At 33.1% G+C, this 16,984-nt stretch overlaps 2 protein-coding genes across 2 annotated transcripts; one reads left to right on the forward strand and one right to left on the reverse strand.

The window, feature by feature from the left end:
• Positions 1-1,906: 1,906 nt before the first annotated feature.
• Positions 1,907-5,490, forward strand: LOC123212255 (mavicyanin-like). The gene is made up of 2 exons (XM_044631343.1): positions 1,907-2,173; positions 4,959-5,490. The coding sequence occupies exons 1-2, from the start codon at positions 2,005-2,007 to the stop codon at positions 5,327-5,329; spliced, it is 540 nt and encodes a 179-aa protein (XP_044487278.1). The 5' UTR covers positions 1,907-2,004; the 3' UTR covers positions 5,330-5,490.
• Positions 5,491-7,672: 2,182 nt separating this feature from the next.
• LOC123211754 (chloride channel protein CLC-d-like) lies at positions 7,673-16,513 on the reverse strand. The gene is made up of 23 exons (XM_044630621.1): positions 16,072-16,513; positions 15,914-15,986; positions 14,920-15,141; positions 14,774-14,820; positions 14,552-14,650; positions 14,068-14,142; positions 13,660-13,748; positions 13,279-13,419; positions 13,119-13,189; positions 12,963-13,042; positions 12,706-12,855; positions 12,124-12,180; positions 11,952-12,026; positions 10,771-10,922; positions 10,494-10,629; positions 10,289-10,420; positions 9,715-9,792; positions 9,577-9,632; positions 9,398-9,481; positions 9,149-9,305; positions 8,947-9,048; positions 8,816-8,862; positions 7,673-8,021 (listed from the first exon to the last, which is right to left on the reverse strand). Exons 1-23 carry the CDS (start codon positions 16,249-16,251, stop codon positions 7,919-7,921), a joined length of 2,406 nt encoding a protein of 801 aa, XP_044486556.1. The 5' UTR covers positions 16,252-16,513; the 3' UTR covers positions 7,673-7,918.
• Between the last annotated feature and the right edge of the window lie 471 nt (positions 16,514-16,984).

The following is a 16,984-nucleotide window of genomic DNA, read 5'->3' on the forward strand; positions in this document are numbered from 1 at the left end:
TTGATATTTCTAAAATTTCATTTTTTCAATTTTAAATATAAAAAATAATTAATAAATATATAACTTCAAAGGTTTAAATATATTTTTTAAAGGTTAAAAGTAATTTTTTGACTCAATCTTGAACCAATCATTTTTGTCTTGAACTCGAGCCAAGATTCGATTGGCTCGATGAGCTCAAGTTATACACATATATACACACATACTCTCAAGTTGGGCTTTAGCTAAATACTAATCAACTCTGGCTTATTTGCACCCAAACGGGAAAGCATAAAGTTATTTATCTAAACTCAGATAACGAGACATAATGAATCGAAAAACTACAGAAACAACGATCAAACTCATTCTCAATACAAGTTGGCATGGGGCAATAGTCCCTTGCTCGGAGACAAAAACCTTCTAGGGCACATATCATTTTTATTCCATGTTTATATAGGAAAATAGTAATTTTTATAAAATTGAGATCAAATGATTTCCCGTCCTGGTAAGAAATTAATTTTAAAAACTCTAAAAAACCTCTTAAGAGATAGTTTGAGTAACAAAAGAAGAGACTTCATATATAGGAAGAACGAGTTCAAATCTCTTTTGATGATATATCAAAATTAAATTTATGACTTATCTTATTCAGTGGGTATAAAATCAATCACTAGACTTGAATTTTGTTTTACTCAGTATGGTTGATTCATCAAATGAGAGACTTCATATATAAAAGAGTATGAGTTTAAATCTTCTCTGATAATATATCAAAATTAAACTTTTGACTTATCTGATTCAGTGGTTATGAGATCAATCATTACACTTGAAATTTATTTTACTCAATGTAGTTCATTCGATTTCAAAAGATCAACCCGATTCGGATGGATTTCCCATTATAAAAAACAAAAAAGTTTGTTGCATGTGGCCAGTGCCATTATAACACTCACCAATAATAAGAATTGTCATAATGGAAGTTTACCCTTGAACTTCCTCGGACATTCTTTTCTTTAAAGGCTTTCTTCCAACAATAACCTAAGCAATTCATTATCATAGCCAGCACGTCTAACATTATATATAATAAATAATTTAATTTTACGTCATGTCAAGTAGAATATCATTGTTAACAATCCACTTGTCATTTTCTCTTAAGATTTGAGATCGAATTAAATTCGAGCTATAGATAAAAATGACTTATTCAAGCTTAAGAAATTATTTAAATCTCTTAATTTTTAAATTATTTTAAAATCTCATAACTTATATATTTATTAATTATATTATATATTTAACTTAGAAAATTAGATTTAAGAGTATAAATGCAAGATTTAGTGTTTTATTTAAGTCGAGTCATGAGTTCACCAAGTCCGCTAATATCAAACTCGAGCTTTAGCTTGACTCATAAGTGTGTATTTGAGTCAAACCTGTTGAAGCTCAAATCTAAGAGTTTAACATCATCAAGCCCAAGTATGAATTTGAAAAGTGTTCGACTCGCTAAGCTTATAAGCTTAAAAAATTTTAATTTACATCTACTAAAACGATATCATTCTAATTAAAGTGTATCAAAATGACACAACAACACCATTTAAGTTGTTTTTTATTTGATATTGTAACTAAACTTGAGTTCGACTTCTCTCAAGTAAGTAGAGCTTAAATAAACTTTGAAGGGAACTTGGTGCGCTAAAACTTAGGCTCAAACTCAGCTTCTCTCAGCCTAAACCAAACTCAAGTTAATCCAAACTTGAACTCAATTTAATTCGATTCGAATCAGGCGCTAAGCTCATTTGGAGCAGCTGGCAAGTGGCTCGTTTACATTGTTACACCTCTAAGAAGGACTTATGCAGTAACACGTGTCATTAGGAGCAGGCCAAATCATGGGCCATTCTAATAGTTGCTGGCGAAAATATGGTGACCAGCTTCTAGTCCAGTAAATATATTCCAACGCCAAAATCCAAACCAGCGAGTTGAAACGGTTTATAAAAGGCACAAGCTCCCGCAATTCTCACAAGCTCATCATAGTTTTTTCAGAACAAGGCCATGGAGAAGAGAGCTCTGCCTCTGGTTTTTATGCTTGCCTTGCTTTTCTTCAAGCTTTCCAATGCAGCTGTGTACAAAGTTGGAGATTCTGGTGGATGGACGACCATTGGCAATATCGATTACAAGCTTTGGGCTGCTACCAAAACCTTTCAACTTGGCGACACTATCCGTAAGTTTTCTCTTTTCCCCTTGTTTTTCTGGGTTAAAATCTTAACTTGGAGGCCTTCCACTCCCCACATTCTCTCTTATATGTGAAGCTCTTTGAGAGAATGCCATTGTTAGCTTCCTCTGCAATCTGCAACTGTTTAACTTCTCTTTTACATGTCTTTCAGAGCTAGAGATATTGATTTCCTTCAAGATTTCATTTCCATATACATCATAAATAGGGTTAGATCTTAACAGAGCTGGGTTGGGCTCGAAAGTTAGCTTGATTCGACTCAGTTCAAATTTGTTTAGTTTGAATTTTAATCAAATTCGAGTTAAAATGTTTAGTTTGTTTTTTAAAACAAACTAAATTCGAGCTAAATAGAGTTTAGTTTGATCTAACTCGCCAATTAGGAGGATTAGTCTATTCGGTTCAAATTTAACTCATAGTTCGGTTCGAATTATATTAAACAATTGTTAAAACAATATTATTTTATCTATTATTAAATAAAATAACACTGTTTTGTTACCCACATATCCAAGTCACAGTTTCAAACTACAAACTCGAACTAAACTCAACCTAATTCATTTTTATTCGAACCAAATTTGAACCATTTTTAATTTTTACTCAATAAATTCGAACTAAACTATTCTTCATTAACTTGAACTCGAGTTAAGAAATATTTAGACTCAATTCAATTCGTATTCACCTTGAATTATAATTCTTAGATTGCATTTGCATGCAAAGAATGTACAATGGCAATGTTGTCCAGGTTTTGTTGTTTTTTTGTTTTTTGATAGGGAGGAATCCACCCAAACCGGACCGCCGATTTGTTGTCCAGGTTTTGTTGTGTCTTCTTGTTTTGGCTTTTAGGAACGGTGAAGTCGAACTTTTCTCTTCTCTGTGTCATCAATGTCGGCCGCTGTCAGTGGTAGGCCATAAACATGTACATGTGCTTTCACAATAAAATTCTATCATGCCATTCTTTCACGCTTCAATGATGGTGGCTTTTACTTGGCGCTGAAATCCCCACCTAACTTTTTCTTTAGGTCCCTCCTGTTTTTTTCTCCAATGTAATGACCCGGAAAGGCCGGGTTTTGTATGTCCAATCAAGATCCGGTGGTCTATTCGGTTTAGATGACGATCGATACAGTTTAATGATTAAATAAGGAAAACGTGTCGAAACATTTTTTAATGCTTGAAATTCAAATTAAATCTATTTGACAAAATATATGCATCACGTATAGAGGTGACAATAGATTGTGCTATATAAGATTGAAAATGACAAAGCTCAATGTGTCACATATAGAGACTAGAGGCCACCAAACCTTACAATCCACAACATGACGGGTTATGCCCTATTGTCTTTTTGCAGCCACAATGTGTCACATATTTTTTTTTTTATGGGTTGTGTTGTGGTAGCCTATGGACCTTTTTGCAAGGCCTTGAAACAACCCGCTTTATTCGTGAGCCTTGACACAATTTGTGTATTTACTAATTGTCTCAACCTATAAATAGACATGACTTATTATCGACTCTAATCTTAAACTGCCCGATAACGTTTATGTTTAGTTAAATATTATTATAATATTTATTTAAACAATTTGTCAAATTAGGGTAGATCCAAGCCAACCTTTTAACTGGATCATGACTTAATCCTAGCTTAAATACACTGATAATAACAATGTTTATAGGAATCACATCTATTAACTATCAATGTAACTATTATTATTTTGATTTTAAACATTTTAACTTTGGCCGTCTTTGATTTCAACACGTGTCTTTACTTTGTTTGTTTTGATGTAGAGAAGTATAAACTCATATATTCCACTTTCATGTATGATTTCTCTCAGGGATAACTAGTTGCTAACTATTCAATCATAACTTTATGTATGGACATCCCATGTTACTTGGGAATAATGAGAGAAAATTGATTAAATAGATTGTAAATTATTAAACTGTCAAGATATATTTTAAATTATAATTTATAAAAACAAACTGTGATAAATTATATTTAAATTCATCAAATATCTTAATAGTTGGTCGGACGGAATAGGATTTTACAAAATATATGCATGAAGTAAGAATGTATTAAAATGAATATAATCTTTGATTAAATTCGTGGTCATAAACTTGCGAGATAACTATCAAATAAAAGTTAGATTCGAGCTAAAATAAGTTTGAATATGAGTTGATTTGAGTTTAACTTAAATCTATTATGTATAGTTCGAACCAAATTCAAATTACTCACAAGAAGAACAACATTGTCAAAGGAGAATTCGAATTAAATTATCAAACGAAAACTTTAACTTAATTTTGGCTTTGAGTTAAGTCCACCCCCTAATTAGAGATATAGCCTTGTGATGTTTACGAAAAAATAGTCATATATACTGCTCTACTAAAAAAATATATTTTTTAGAGAGAATGCATAATTGTACATTTCACTTGTGTATCCATTTCATACTTTCGTTATCACACAGTTCATATTTAATAAAATTATGTTTATCTAATTTTGAATATTTAATTAGATATCCAGATATATTATCATATAGTTGAATAATTTTTAATTAATGGTAAATATAATACAATAAAACTATGTACACAAACAATAACATGTCATCAGGTGATTGAGTGTTGTTTTATCTTTAATTTTAAATTATTCAATCATACAATGACACGTATTATTTATGCATATAACACTAATGATATAATATTTGAATATCTAATTAAATACTCAAAATTAGATGTATATAATATTGCTCTCGTATTTGACTGTTATATTTATGTGTGGATTGGATTTGGATGCCAGTTTTCGAGTACAATCCTCAGTTTCACAATGTGATGCGAGTGACACACGCCATGTACAGAGCCTGCAATGCTTCAGCCCCCATAGCCACTTACACTTCCGGCAATGACTCCATCGCAATCACAACCAAAGGCCACCACTACTTCCTCTGTGGCGTCCCGGGACACTGCCAGGCGGGGCAAAAGGTTGACATAAACGTGCTTCGCACAACCCATCAACCGGCTCCAGCGCCTCCGGCTGCAGTGCCCCCTCCTCCTTTTGTCCCTGCAGCCAAAATTCCAGGGTCTTCTCCGAATAATGCCGTGTCTTTGAAATCTTTGACATCTCTTCTTGGTAAGTTTGGCTTGACAATGCTACTACTATTTTTGTCTTAATTAGTGTAGCTCGGGACTATTTTGAGGCCTTGCACTTGTTGTGTTGGACTATTTTGGAGGCCTCTGGGATGGAATTATATTTTGTATTATAGTAAATTGTAAGATTTGGTTTTGTGTTCTTGAAACTAGAACAATAAAACGTGTAGAGAAATTTTATTGAACTTGCTCATTCTTATTGAATGTTCTGTAGCTAATTGTAGGCTAAATGACTTTGTACCACTTAAAGGCCGTTTGATTGGGGTGTTTTAAATATTACTTTGATAATATAACTTTTATTACTTACGTTACTTTATTTAATTTGTCAGCAATAAAAACAGTAATATTTTATTAACAATGTTGACGTGACAAGTAATACAGATGGTAATCTGATTACTACTTTACTTTAGATATTAAAAGATTACTAAGGTAATTTTGATTTTATTATAATTATATAATTATTTATTAATTTTTAAAACAAAATTAAATTTATTTTTAATTAATATAACAAATAATATAAAAAATATTTAAAAATAATTATATTCAAGAAAATTTAAGTAAAATAATTTACTAGTATTCTTTTATTACCGTTAACCAAACATATTAATTATTTATACCATCCATTTTTACAAAATTTTATTAAATGTAATAATCATTTATACTCAATAATTTTCTCAGTAATCTATCTTCAAAGTAATCTTCTTATTTTGATAATAAAACATTACACAAACCAAACGTCTTATATAGTTAGAAGAAATGAAAGATTCTTATTTTTTTAAGTTTGAAAAAAAATATTCTTTAATTAAATTTATTAAAAAATCTATTAATTTTTTAAATGTATTAAAAAGACAAAAAAATTCTCATGATAAATGACATTTTACTCCAAAAATATTATATAAATTATATGTTTTTATTCTTAATATTAATTTTAAATTATTAAAAAAAAGATAAATTAAAATTTTGGTGACATTATCTATTGTTGTTATTTTAATTAATTTAAAATCATCAAATCATATGATGATATGTGTATCAAAAATTTGTACGTATAATTTTATTGTTGTCATCCTAATTAATTATTCTACGCATCTCTTCGACCGCCAAATGGAAGTGTCCGCATTTTGAAATAGGTCATCCTTCTAAATTAAAACAGCCCAGCTACTGATAATGAACGGGGAAAATGAGGGAAGAAATTTGGATTGAATAAGAAGGAATGACAAAACAAAGCAAGGGTTAGACAGGTTGATTGGAGAGATAGGAAAAGATACAAGAAAGGGTGATGGTGGAGTGGGTGGAAACAGGTAAGGGACTGTGTAGGTTGACCGAGGGTGAAGGTGGAGGGTGGTAAGAAGGGTGGTGGGACGATGGTGGAGACGGAGGTAGATTTAGGGGTGGTGGAGTGGAGGGATGAAACAAGGATGGTGGGATGGTGGAAACGGGTAAAGAGAGGTTGAAGTGGTTGACTGAAAATAGGGAGGAAAAATTTAAAATAAAAAGTATTTAGGGTTAAAGAGAAACTTTGATTGTAATATTAGTGCTGTAAATGATACCATCCTTGTTACATATTTGAACAAAATGTCATAATTACTTTGATAAATAGGTGAAAAAAATAATATTTTTAGCACTCATTGTATTAAATTAATAGATATTGTTAAAAATAACGATAATTAAAAGTAAGGGAGAATCATATTTTTCTATTAAATACTTAATTTTATTTATTTAAAAAAAAAACAAACTTTCAAAGATAACCTTTCAAATTTTCCTATTAAAGAGATTAACATTTAACCATTTTTTTATTAAAACTACTAAACAAATTCCCATACTTTCGAAACAAAACAAAATATATAATTCTAATTATATTTGTTTGATTCATTCAATAAAATATATTATAAGTTTAGTTATTTTAAGTGAAAATTTTATAAGTTCAAAAAAAAAATAAAAATGTGATATTTCAATACTTTCAAATGTTGTCCAACACCCATATTGACAATATACTTTAAACTAGGATAATAAAATGCGGAGAAATTTTATTGAGTGCTTATTCTTAGTGATTAATATATTAATACGTAATTAAATAATTTAATTATTTAAATTACCTATAATTCAACCAAGCAATGCTATGTACACCTAATAGTAATTAAATATTTAATTAATATGTCATCATATAATTAAAAATATTTTATCTTCAATTTAAAATCAATCAATCAAATGATAACACATTATTTGAATACTCAATTAAATACTTAAAACTAAATATGCATAGTTTTGTTAAATTCAAAATCACTCAACAGTAAAAGGATATATCAATTTGTTTACCATTGCACGAAAGAAGGTAACGCACAACTTAAAAAATAAAATAAAAAGAAGGAATTTTGCAATAAGACGTTCCATTACCCTTGTACAGATCTGTTGTTACACATATTTGCGAGGTACCAATGCTCTCTTAAATACAAAATTTCTCATGGGTGTGGTTCATCTTCATCCCCTGCAGGCATGCAAAGCAACTACAAGGGAATAACAATTAGATCAATAATAATAACAAATTCTATAACCTAGTCAAATTTATCTATATGAACTAAGAATATGATCAAGGTGAAAGAATTGGTTTCTTCATCATCAACTCAAACGTATGGTATGGTCTTGACCCAGAAGACCATTGAGAAGTGGGCGCTCCGCGTCCGTTTTCCCTGTGAGTCCCCTTTTTTCACGCTGCCGAACTCTGCCATAAGAAGAATTGAGGATTAAGAAGCTGAAAAACTTCGACTGAAACTAGGAAACCTTGTTCTTACAGTCCAGCAAACACCATTCAATTTAGTTGGCTCAACAGAAACAGACTGAGTGGAAGCATACATCTCTAGCTTATCTTGTAAAACTACTACACAAACATTAATTTTAAATCTAATAGAAGATTCCCACGTGCCAACTCGTATTGAGTCAGGCTTGACTCAATTATTTTCAAGTTGAGCTCAAGCTTGAGTATTATACTCGAGCCGAGCTCAAACTCGCTGTTACTTGGCTAAGTGAGCTTGCGGTTCGATTCAAGTATAATATTAATAAACCTCTAAAATTTTAAAATCTTGCACATAAGCATTAAATATATGAATTAATTGATAAATATATAAGTTATAGAGTTTAATTGTAATTTCTCGAATTGAGTTTGAGTCCATAGTTCTTATCTCGAGATTAAACTTTGCATGAACCCAATCAAGCCGAGCTTGAACCCAATAAACACGGCTCGATTCGATTACAACCATCCTCTCTTAGTAGGCTCAGAGGAAGGAATGGAAGCTAATTTAACAAAATAACCTTTCTCTAAATTATCTTCTCCACCACAATGATCCCCCGCCCTCCCTTTTGTCCATACTTCGTTCTTTCCCAGTTGACCAAAGAAATTAGGTTTAAAGCTCCAAAAGGAGATAATCACCTCATAAAATGCTTGCCCTAGTTGAAATATTAGATAATTTCTTATGCATGAGTGTCGAAATAAAAACATAAGTAAAGCAGCATAGAGACCTTACACTGGTTGATTGGAGCTCCACTGTATTAGAATCTTCTCCATCCTACAGTAAAAAGCATAGAAGGTCGATCATTCCAGAATCCAGAGAATTTGAAACATGTGGAAGAAGTTTTTGTAGCAAGAATACCTCAATCAGCAGATCCTTTCTGGTAATCACACCAATCACACGAGATGCACGAGGGACAACAAATATATGCCTTAGCCCTAGCTGACGGAAAAGATTATATACCTAGTACCATCGGCAAAATAGAGAAGAATCAAATGAGATTGAAATATAGTTGCATATATAAAACATGAAAGTTACAATAAGATTTAAATGAAATGGTCACCTTTGACAAAGACATATCTTCAGGGACAACATATGGAGAGGGATTCAAAAAAGGGGCAAGATCTATGTACATTTCCATGTCATCTGAACTTAGGCGTATATCGTTTATAGATAATCCTTTACTGGATACAGGTTTAGCAAATTCACTGAAATTGTACCTGGAGTCCAATGGATCAAATAAATCTAAATCACAAGAGAAAGAACAACAGGGAACAAAGAAACACAACTTAATTATCAAATTCCTACTCACCTATGCTTGGCTCCAACAATGGGATCACAAGGCAAAGGACTATGTTGGAAATCTACTTTAGTCTGAAGAACGACCAGCAAGTGGCTGCATAATAAATTCTTATGGAAATTAGTTTGATTCCCATTTCTAAAATAGGAAAACATGAAAACACATACATTATTAAACCCTTTATATTCTACCTTCTAAGCACAAGTCCAATGACTAGTGTTTCTCCGCTTCTTTTGTGATCAATCACCTACGTGAAGTGATACATCAAACACTAGCATCAGAAATCCCCAAAGAATAAACAAAACCAGAAGAGAAAAAGCTAAACTTACTGGGAAGCCATTATGATTGTTGCTCCGCAGAATAGAAACTACATCTGCAACCTTTACAACACGAGGTAAAGACACGACCTTCAAAGATAGACAATCAGGCAACCGGTAAGTTGAACATCAAATGCATTACGTGTTGAAATAAGATAAAAAAAGTGTAATAGGTAAAAAAGGCCACACCAATGGGGGACTCAAACCTCAAATCATGTCCAGCAATAAAGGCTGTGTATTCACTATCAGTGAATTTTTAAATCCTCAAAATGGGATAGAGGCTCAGAAGAGGAACATTGTAATTTGCCAATCAACTAAACCTAAGCTTTTAAATCCCAGTTTAAAAAAAAATAATAAAGTCTACTAATTTCCAGGCAATACTGCCTTATTTCATTTGTAAATCTTAACTCTGAATGGTTTGGCTGCCCAGTGGATTATCTTTCACATGTAATAACAACTATAAATTTCTTCCCATGTCTACACTTGAAAGAGATTTTGGACCAAACACAACATCAAGTTGACTCGAGAATGTGCCCAACTACAAATCATAGGTATACAACACCGCAAAGACTGAAAAGACTTGTACCTTTTGAGTTCCACAGGCTTCCTTTGCTGTCATTGTCCGCATTTGATACTTGGGCCTAGATTCCAATAATGGAATGCCCTTCAATCGAGCTTGTTCTTCATATATACCTTCATTAAAGGCATCTCCAACAGCCTGCATAATAAAAGGATTAAGTTTCTTTCACAACACATCAATTGAGAAACATGCAAAGCTATAATGAATATACCTTTGATATTAGAAGAACAAGCATGATAAGGGGAAGAAATTTCAAATTATTTGAGATTTCAACCATAATGACACAAAGTGACACCGTCATTCGCATAGAACCGCCAAGAAAAGAAGCAGCTCCAAGCAAAGCATATCTGACAATCCACCAGGAATTATTTCAGCACTTCAGGAGTTATGAAAACATGCAAACATAGAAGACAAGTGCCAACAGCAATAGTAAAGCATATAAATCTCATAACTGCATTCAAGAGATGACAAACAAAAAAGAGACTCACGTGCCCTCTTCAATGTTGAGTTTCTTGTAAAAATTAACAACAAACATGCCAACAAGGCGTCCATATGTTGATCCTATCATTATTCCAGGAACAAACTGACCAGCAGGAACAGCAGTACCAAATGTCACCACTGCTAAGGTATAAAACATGACCTGAGAAACATTACAAGGAACTCTAAAATTATAAGAAGAATATAACTCATAAACAATAAATCTATTAAAAAAATAGCAATAAACAGTTTTTTTTTTTTTAAATAACCATCTATCCATGGTTATTCTAAAAATAAATAAGTCCAAAGGAATTATCAAAGCATAATGTTCATGAGCTACAAGATTCCATAAGATATTTGGTAGAATAGCAGATATCATACATGCGGTAACAATCTTCAAATTCTTTGCATCATCAAGTGTCATAGCAACTTGTTTGTTGGAACTTTGGAGGGGGGAAACAGATTAATTGGAGACAAAATTACTAATAAACTCGAGCATTCCAGTAGTCTATTTCATGACTATCAACAGATGCCTTCTGTACGAGTAATGTTTGTAATGAACTTAAAAAGATAAGCAGTAGACATCTAAGGTAATCAAACACTTGAACGTTATAAGAAGAAGACATCCAAAGATCAATGGCTTCAGCTCAGCTATCTTAACATCATTTACAATTAGCTTAGAGTGCATAGCTGCAGAAGTCCCCTATTCTTTAATCAACAATACAGGGCATACACAATCACACTGCATGCAAACTCATACTAATCAATTAACAGAAGGAAAGAAATTCTCAATTATGTAAGGTGATAAATTTGAGGTGGTTACTAGCAGCAGAAAGATATACACAGTAAAATCATGGTTGGCCCTATGCCCATTTCTATCACTTGGAATCCAAGATCAGCTCTTAAATAAACAGCCTGCCTTTGATGAACAGGCCACCAAGAAGTTCAACATCGCTTTTTCTTTCCCTTTTTTTTTTTCCGGTTGTATCTTCTCTAGCCAGCATGCATTTTGGTAGGCCATATAACTGACTTCATGTACATGTGCAGTTGACCAAAACAGTAAAAATTGGTGACAGTGCACAGGTCACCATAATCATATAGAATTACAATATACTAAGAGATTAAAGAGTATAGAAGAGCAGTATATTTTCAAGAGCCAATGCAACAAGCTAAGTGAAAAAAAATGCATTACCAAAAAGGTCAACAAACTTTGAGCACTGTACTCATGAATTGTTTTTGCACTAAACAAATTCCTTATGGCATCATCCTGTAATAAATAATAAATGTTGTTAGATTGAAAACACTAGAGGCCTTGGGGAATTGAGATGTAACGGGAGAAGACATTTTGTGAAATTTTGTAATACCTGAGTATTGAAGAAAATAGTTGCAAGATCGTTGTATTCATTGTCCTTGCAGTAGAACTGCAAGCAGCACAAAAGGCTGATAAGAATAATGCAAAGCTATGCAAAAAAGAGTGGTAGCATGTGCAAAGTGTCAAACACACAAAAGCTTCAAGACACTACATTAAACAGAAAAAACAAAATGTTTCTTTTGACCGCAATTACTTTCAAAATATGCAAAGTGTTAATATTCTGATCATGGTCACATTCATAAAGGTCAATGCACTAAGCCAAGCAGAAAAATACAACCCAAGTGCTGCCATAAAATAGAGTAGCCATAATATTTCAGTATAAACTGAGAGTTAGCACATTAAAGTGGAAGAGTCAATGACTAAGGTTCACAAGTGATACAAACTTTTTTGGGTAAATACTTCTATTAAAATAAATACAACATAGAAATGCAACCCCGGTTTGAGTTTGATTTTATATGAAAATTTGGCATCACTCAATATCATGGTCAAATAAATAGTTGCAACTTACCAAATAGAAAGAAACCAACTACACAGCATCAAGATAACCATAAAAAAAGCAAAAGGCAGGACTTACATTTACATAATTCCCATACATTCCTGGAGGCCTAGGGCATTCAATACCAGAATCAGGATCTGCTTCAGGGCAAGGACTACATTTTCTTAAAAGTGGTAGACAAAAGGAGACAGCTGAAGTTATCAGGGAGATGAGACATGCTTCAATAATCTGTAAAAATTTGCATTTCAGGGGGGAATAACAAAGTTGAAAGTGAAACATAAGATAATGGCACACAAGAAAATCATCACTATATACAGCAAGACTGTATAACTTACCTTGACTCGATTCCCTTTCTTGTGCAAATAATTTCTACGCCAGGAAGTCATATAAAGAGTAAGTTGGTTAAACAATGCTCCTGAAAAATAAAAGTAAAATATTAATGACTGTAAACCTTTTGAACAATGCGAATGGCAACTAGACCAAATACATACCAAGTAGACCTCCAATAACCCCAATAACTGCCATTGGCAATAACTCTGCAAAAGAATAGTCCTCTTGGCCACTAAAAGTGGATTGAAAAATATAGTTAGACAGCTAGAAAAGATTAACCAGGGAAAGTATGAAAGAGCTGAGGATGTGATAGATGCTAACTCTGATATGTCCCATATTATGAAGCCACCTGAACCAAAATGTCCACACTTGCCACTTTTACACCATCCCATTGCGGTACGGACAACAACAGCCACAATGGCAGAAGTGAAAAAGACCCGCCACATAAGTTGACTCCTCCACCTTCACATATATGACAGAAATCAACATTAAACAAAATATTACTGCGATAGACATTTGGATAGTACAAATGAACATTTAAGTATCACCAAAAAAATTAAAACACATTTGATATGCATATATTAACATAACCATGCTTAAAAACTTAAATATGCAAGAATAAGGGCATTTATGCAATTAAAAATGTAAGCGAACCCTTCTACTACACAAACAATTATGTAATCAGTAACACAACATGCTTACCAAGAAGTAACCTCTTCTAATGCAAATAATACACCCCCAACTGGAGCTCTAAAAGCAGCAGCAACACCAGCTGCACATCCACATGTTACCTTTTCATAAAATAACACAAATGAAAAATAAGCTTTATTAAACAGAATAAATCAAATGTTTCAACCATATATAAGAATAAGAGAGATGCTAATAAAAGGTGCATAGTTTTTCACATAACATACAAGTCAATAGAGACAGTGCCACCACCAATAAATTAGCTGAGAAATTGGAACATAAAAAATGTACACAAGAAGCCAGACTTCTTAATTTAAAAGTAATAGACATCACAATGAGCGGGTTGCATGAAGATACACGGGAGCATTACCCAAGATACTTCCTTCTACACTAAAGAACTGGTATTTAGTTAAAGTTACTCACAAGATCACGGCGATCCCGGTCACTCTTAAAAACCTGTAGCCACCTTGAACTTAGATGGTATTTAGTGGATCCACCCTGAAACATTACATGCGAAGGTAATTTGTGAAGCAGAAATAAAAATGTAATGGAATAATAACTGCAACAGACTCTAGAATGGTACACAGATAACTTTTGACATATAAGTCAACAGGAACACACACAAAATTTCTAGAAATCATCATCCCAAACTTGCAAGAGTATTGATACGAAATACCTTAAACATTCATTTAAAAGCTTTTAAAATTTTCCTCAATACAGACATGAAACTTCAGTTGCAACAAAGAAACAATTGACCTTGTTCTTATAACATTTAAACAAAATAATAAGGTTTCCCTTTCAAGAGCCTATATCAATCAAATGACTTAATCACCACGAAAGAACGCATTTTGAGGTGTATAAATGGCATAATTCTGCAACTCAAATCATTCCAACAACAAACCCTTACCTGTCCAAGCAAAGAAGCAATACAAGCACCAGTATGAACGAGAGGGCCTTCTTTGCCTAGAGCTAGACCACCACCCACTGAACCAATGCTTCCAAATATCTGCTCAAAGTATCACCATAAACCCTCCTCAATAGAAAAATTAAGATCCTCTGACCATGGGGCAGAATTAGAACATCTCCACACACACACACCAAAAAAATTAAAAAAAAGCAATCCACAAACCTTTCCAATTAAGGTTCTGAAAAGAAGAATACCAGGAATATCAACTCCTGCACATTTAAATAACAGTCATTCCCTTGGCATATGACAGCTAAAACAGATCTAAACAAGCAATACCAAGGAAAAATAAATTAACAAGTGTAGCATACCATTTAAATAACCCTTAATTTCAGGAATGCCAGAGCCTGCTGCTGCTGGGGAAAAATGGGTGACGATGTATACGGAAGAAAATACTAATACCAAGTTTATCAATATGTACACCAGAAAACCAGCAAAATATGATTTTTGTATTATATTAAAAGTTAATGCAAACTTCCAGCCAGCAAAGTTCTCAACAGATATATTGATGAAAACGGCAGCAAATGCAGTACCTGAAAATTCAACCGAAGGAAAAATTAAAAGAGGGAAAGAAAAAAAAAGATGACAAAAAACCGTATAAAACGTAAAATGGCAAGTGATAGTGAAAATATTAACATCTATTAAACTAAATAAGAACCAACAAAAATAATGAGAAGTATGAACTTTAACCTCTAACATTTAATGAAATTATATTTGTGGGTCCTAAAACAATGAGATTATACATCAGCACTACATCATGTTAAGGTGATCTATTCAAAGTTAGGAAACATTTAAGCATATAGTGTTGTTGTACGTCCAAAATTTGCTTTCACCTCAATGTTGCAAAAATATTAAATTGGTAATTGCATTCATTTAAGTTTTGCAATACACAAAGTAACTCTAGATACTATACTTAAGTGCAAATGATGGGTTAAATTAACAACAACAGACTATCAATTAATGTACTAGTCAAAGTGTTTTTATTGGATATCCCCTAACAACAGACGTTCAAATTTTCACAGTAAATCAAACTGAGCGAAATAATGGTACAATAAATCGCACTTGCATAACTGGATATCCCCAACTCCCTCCAAATTCTCAGCAGAAGTGATAGATTACTTTTCACGTTATCCAAAACAAACAATATGGTCACTTAATACATTTAAAAAAAAAAAACACTACTAATGAATTCAGCAACTCACTCCACCAAATAAACAAGCCAATCTACTTCAATTGAAACAATGAACATGTACCACTACCAAGGAAATGAAGTTGAAAGCAGAGCACTCTACACCGTCCACTTACCAATGCCAATTAGCAAAGCAAAGAACCATTTCACCACCACATAATATCCCACATAAAGCTTTCCTCTCAGCGCCTATTACATGACCAAACATAAATTAGCACAAATATACTCAAAATCAAACTCGAAAAAAATAAAATAAACACGAAATATTTTGTGCCTGTTCTTCTCTATAGGCGTAATTCTCAATAACTTCATAGTCAAGACTGTCAACACCGCTGCCTCCGCCGCTAGAACTCAAGATCCTGCTACCTTCAAACTCCGCGTCCTCTCCATCCGGAATACGAGACCAAACCAGCTTCGCCGTTTCGAGTCCATTCTGCAAGTGATTCGATAACATAATCGATTCACTTTTAACTCAGATCTCCTTCAAATTAAACCCTAGCCTGGCCTTCGATTCTCCGAACAGCACAAAAAAAATTACACTATTCAGATCGCACCGCAATTTTGAAAATTTTTAACTGGCAGAAACAAACGTAAGTAAGCTGCCCTCTTTCTCTCGAATTTTCTTTTTTTCTTTCTTCGTCGCTGACGCGCTGTATTTTTGTAATTTATATGCCGTTGGCCGTGGCGTCTTCTGTAGAATATTTGACTCCGAATTCTATTTTGCTTTTCAGCGAAGCAGAGATGCGTGGGGGGTATGATTAGGTACATCTCATGTGTACGAATCATTGTTCAGGATGAACGGCTGCAACGTGCCTGATTGGCTGGCTGTGCTGACGTGGAGGGCAGGATTTTCTGGGAATATTAGCTGCTGAGTCGTCACGAGGGACTTGGAGTTGGAGTGGACAAACCGGTGAGATTAATTATAATATCTGAATCAAAGGTTGGTGATTTGCGGACACGTGGCAACTGGACAGCAAGGCGAGCTTATTTATTAACAAGTTTTTCAGATTAATGATTATGACATTTAAATTGTTGGGAATGATGCATATTTCTCACCTTTTGACCAACATAATCAGTGGCTTAAAAGAGGAGCGTGCGACCCAAATAAGACTCATCACGCGTCTTTTAATCGAATAACAAAATAATTAATTTTGAATTAAAAAATTATTTAATTATTTAATTAAATA

The sequence above is a fragment of the Mangifera indica genome, chromosome 3 (assembly GCF_011075055.1).
Source record: "Mangifera indica cultivar Alphonso chromosome 3, CATAS_Mindica_2.1, whole genome shotgun sequence".
NCBI classification, from domain to species: Eukaryota; Viridiplantae; Streptophyta; class Magnoliopsida; order Sapindales; family Anacardiaceae; genus Mangifera; species Mangifera indica.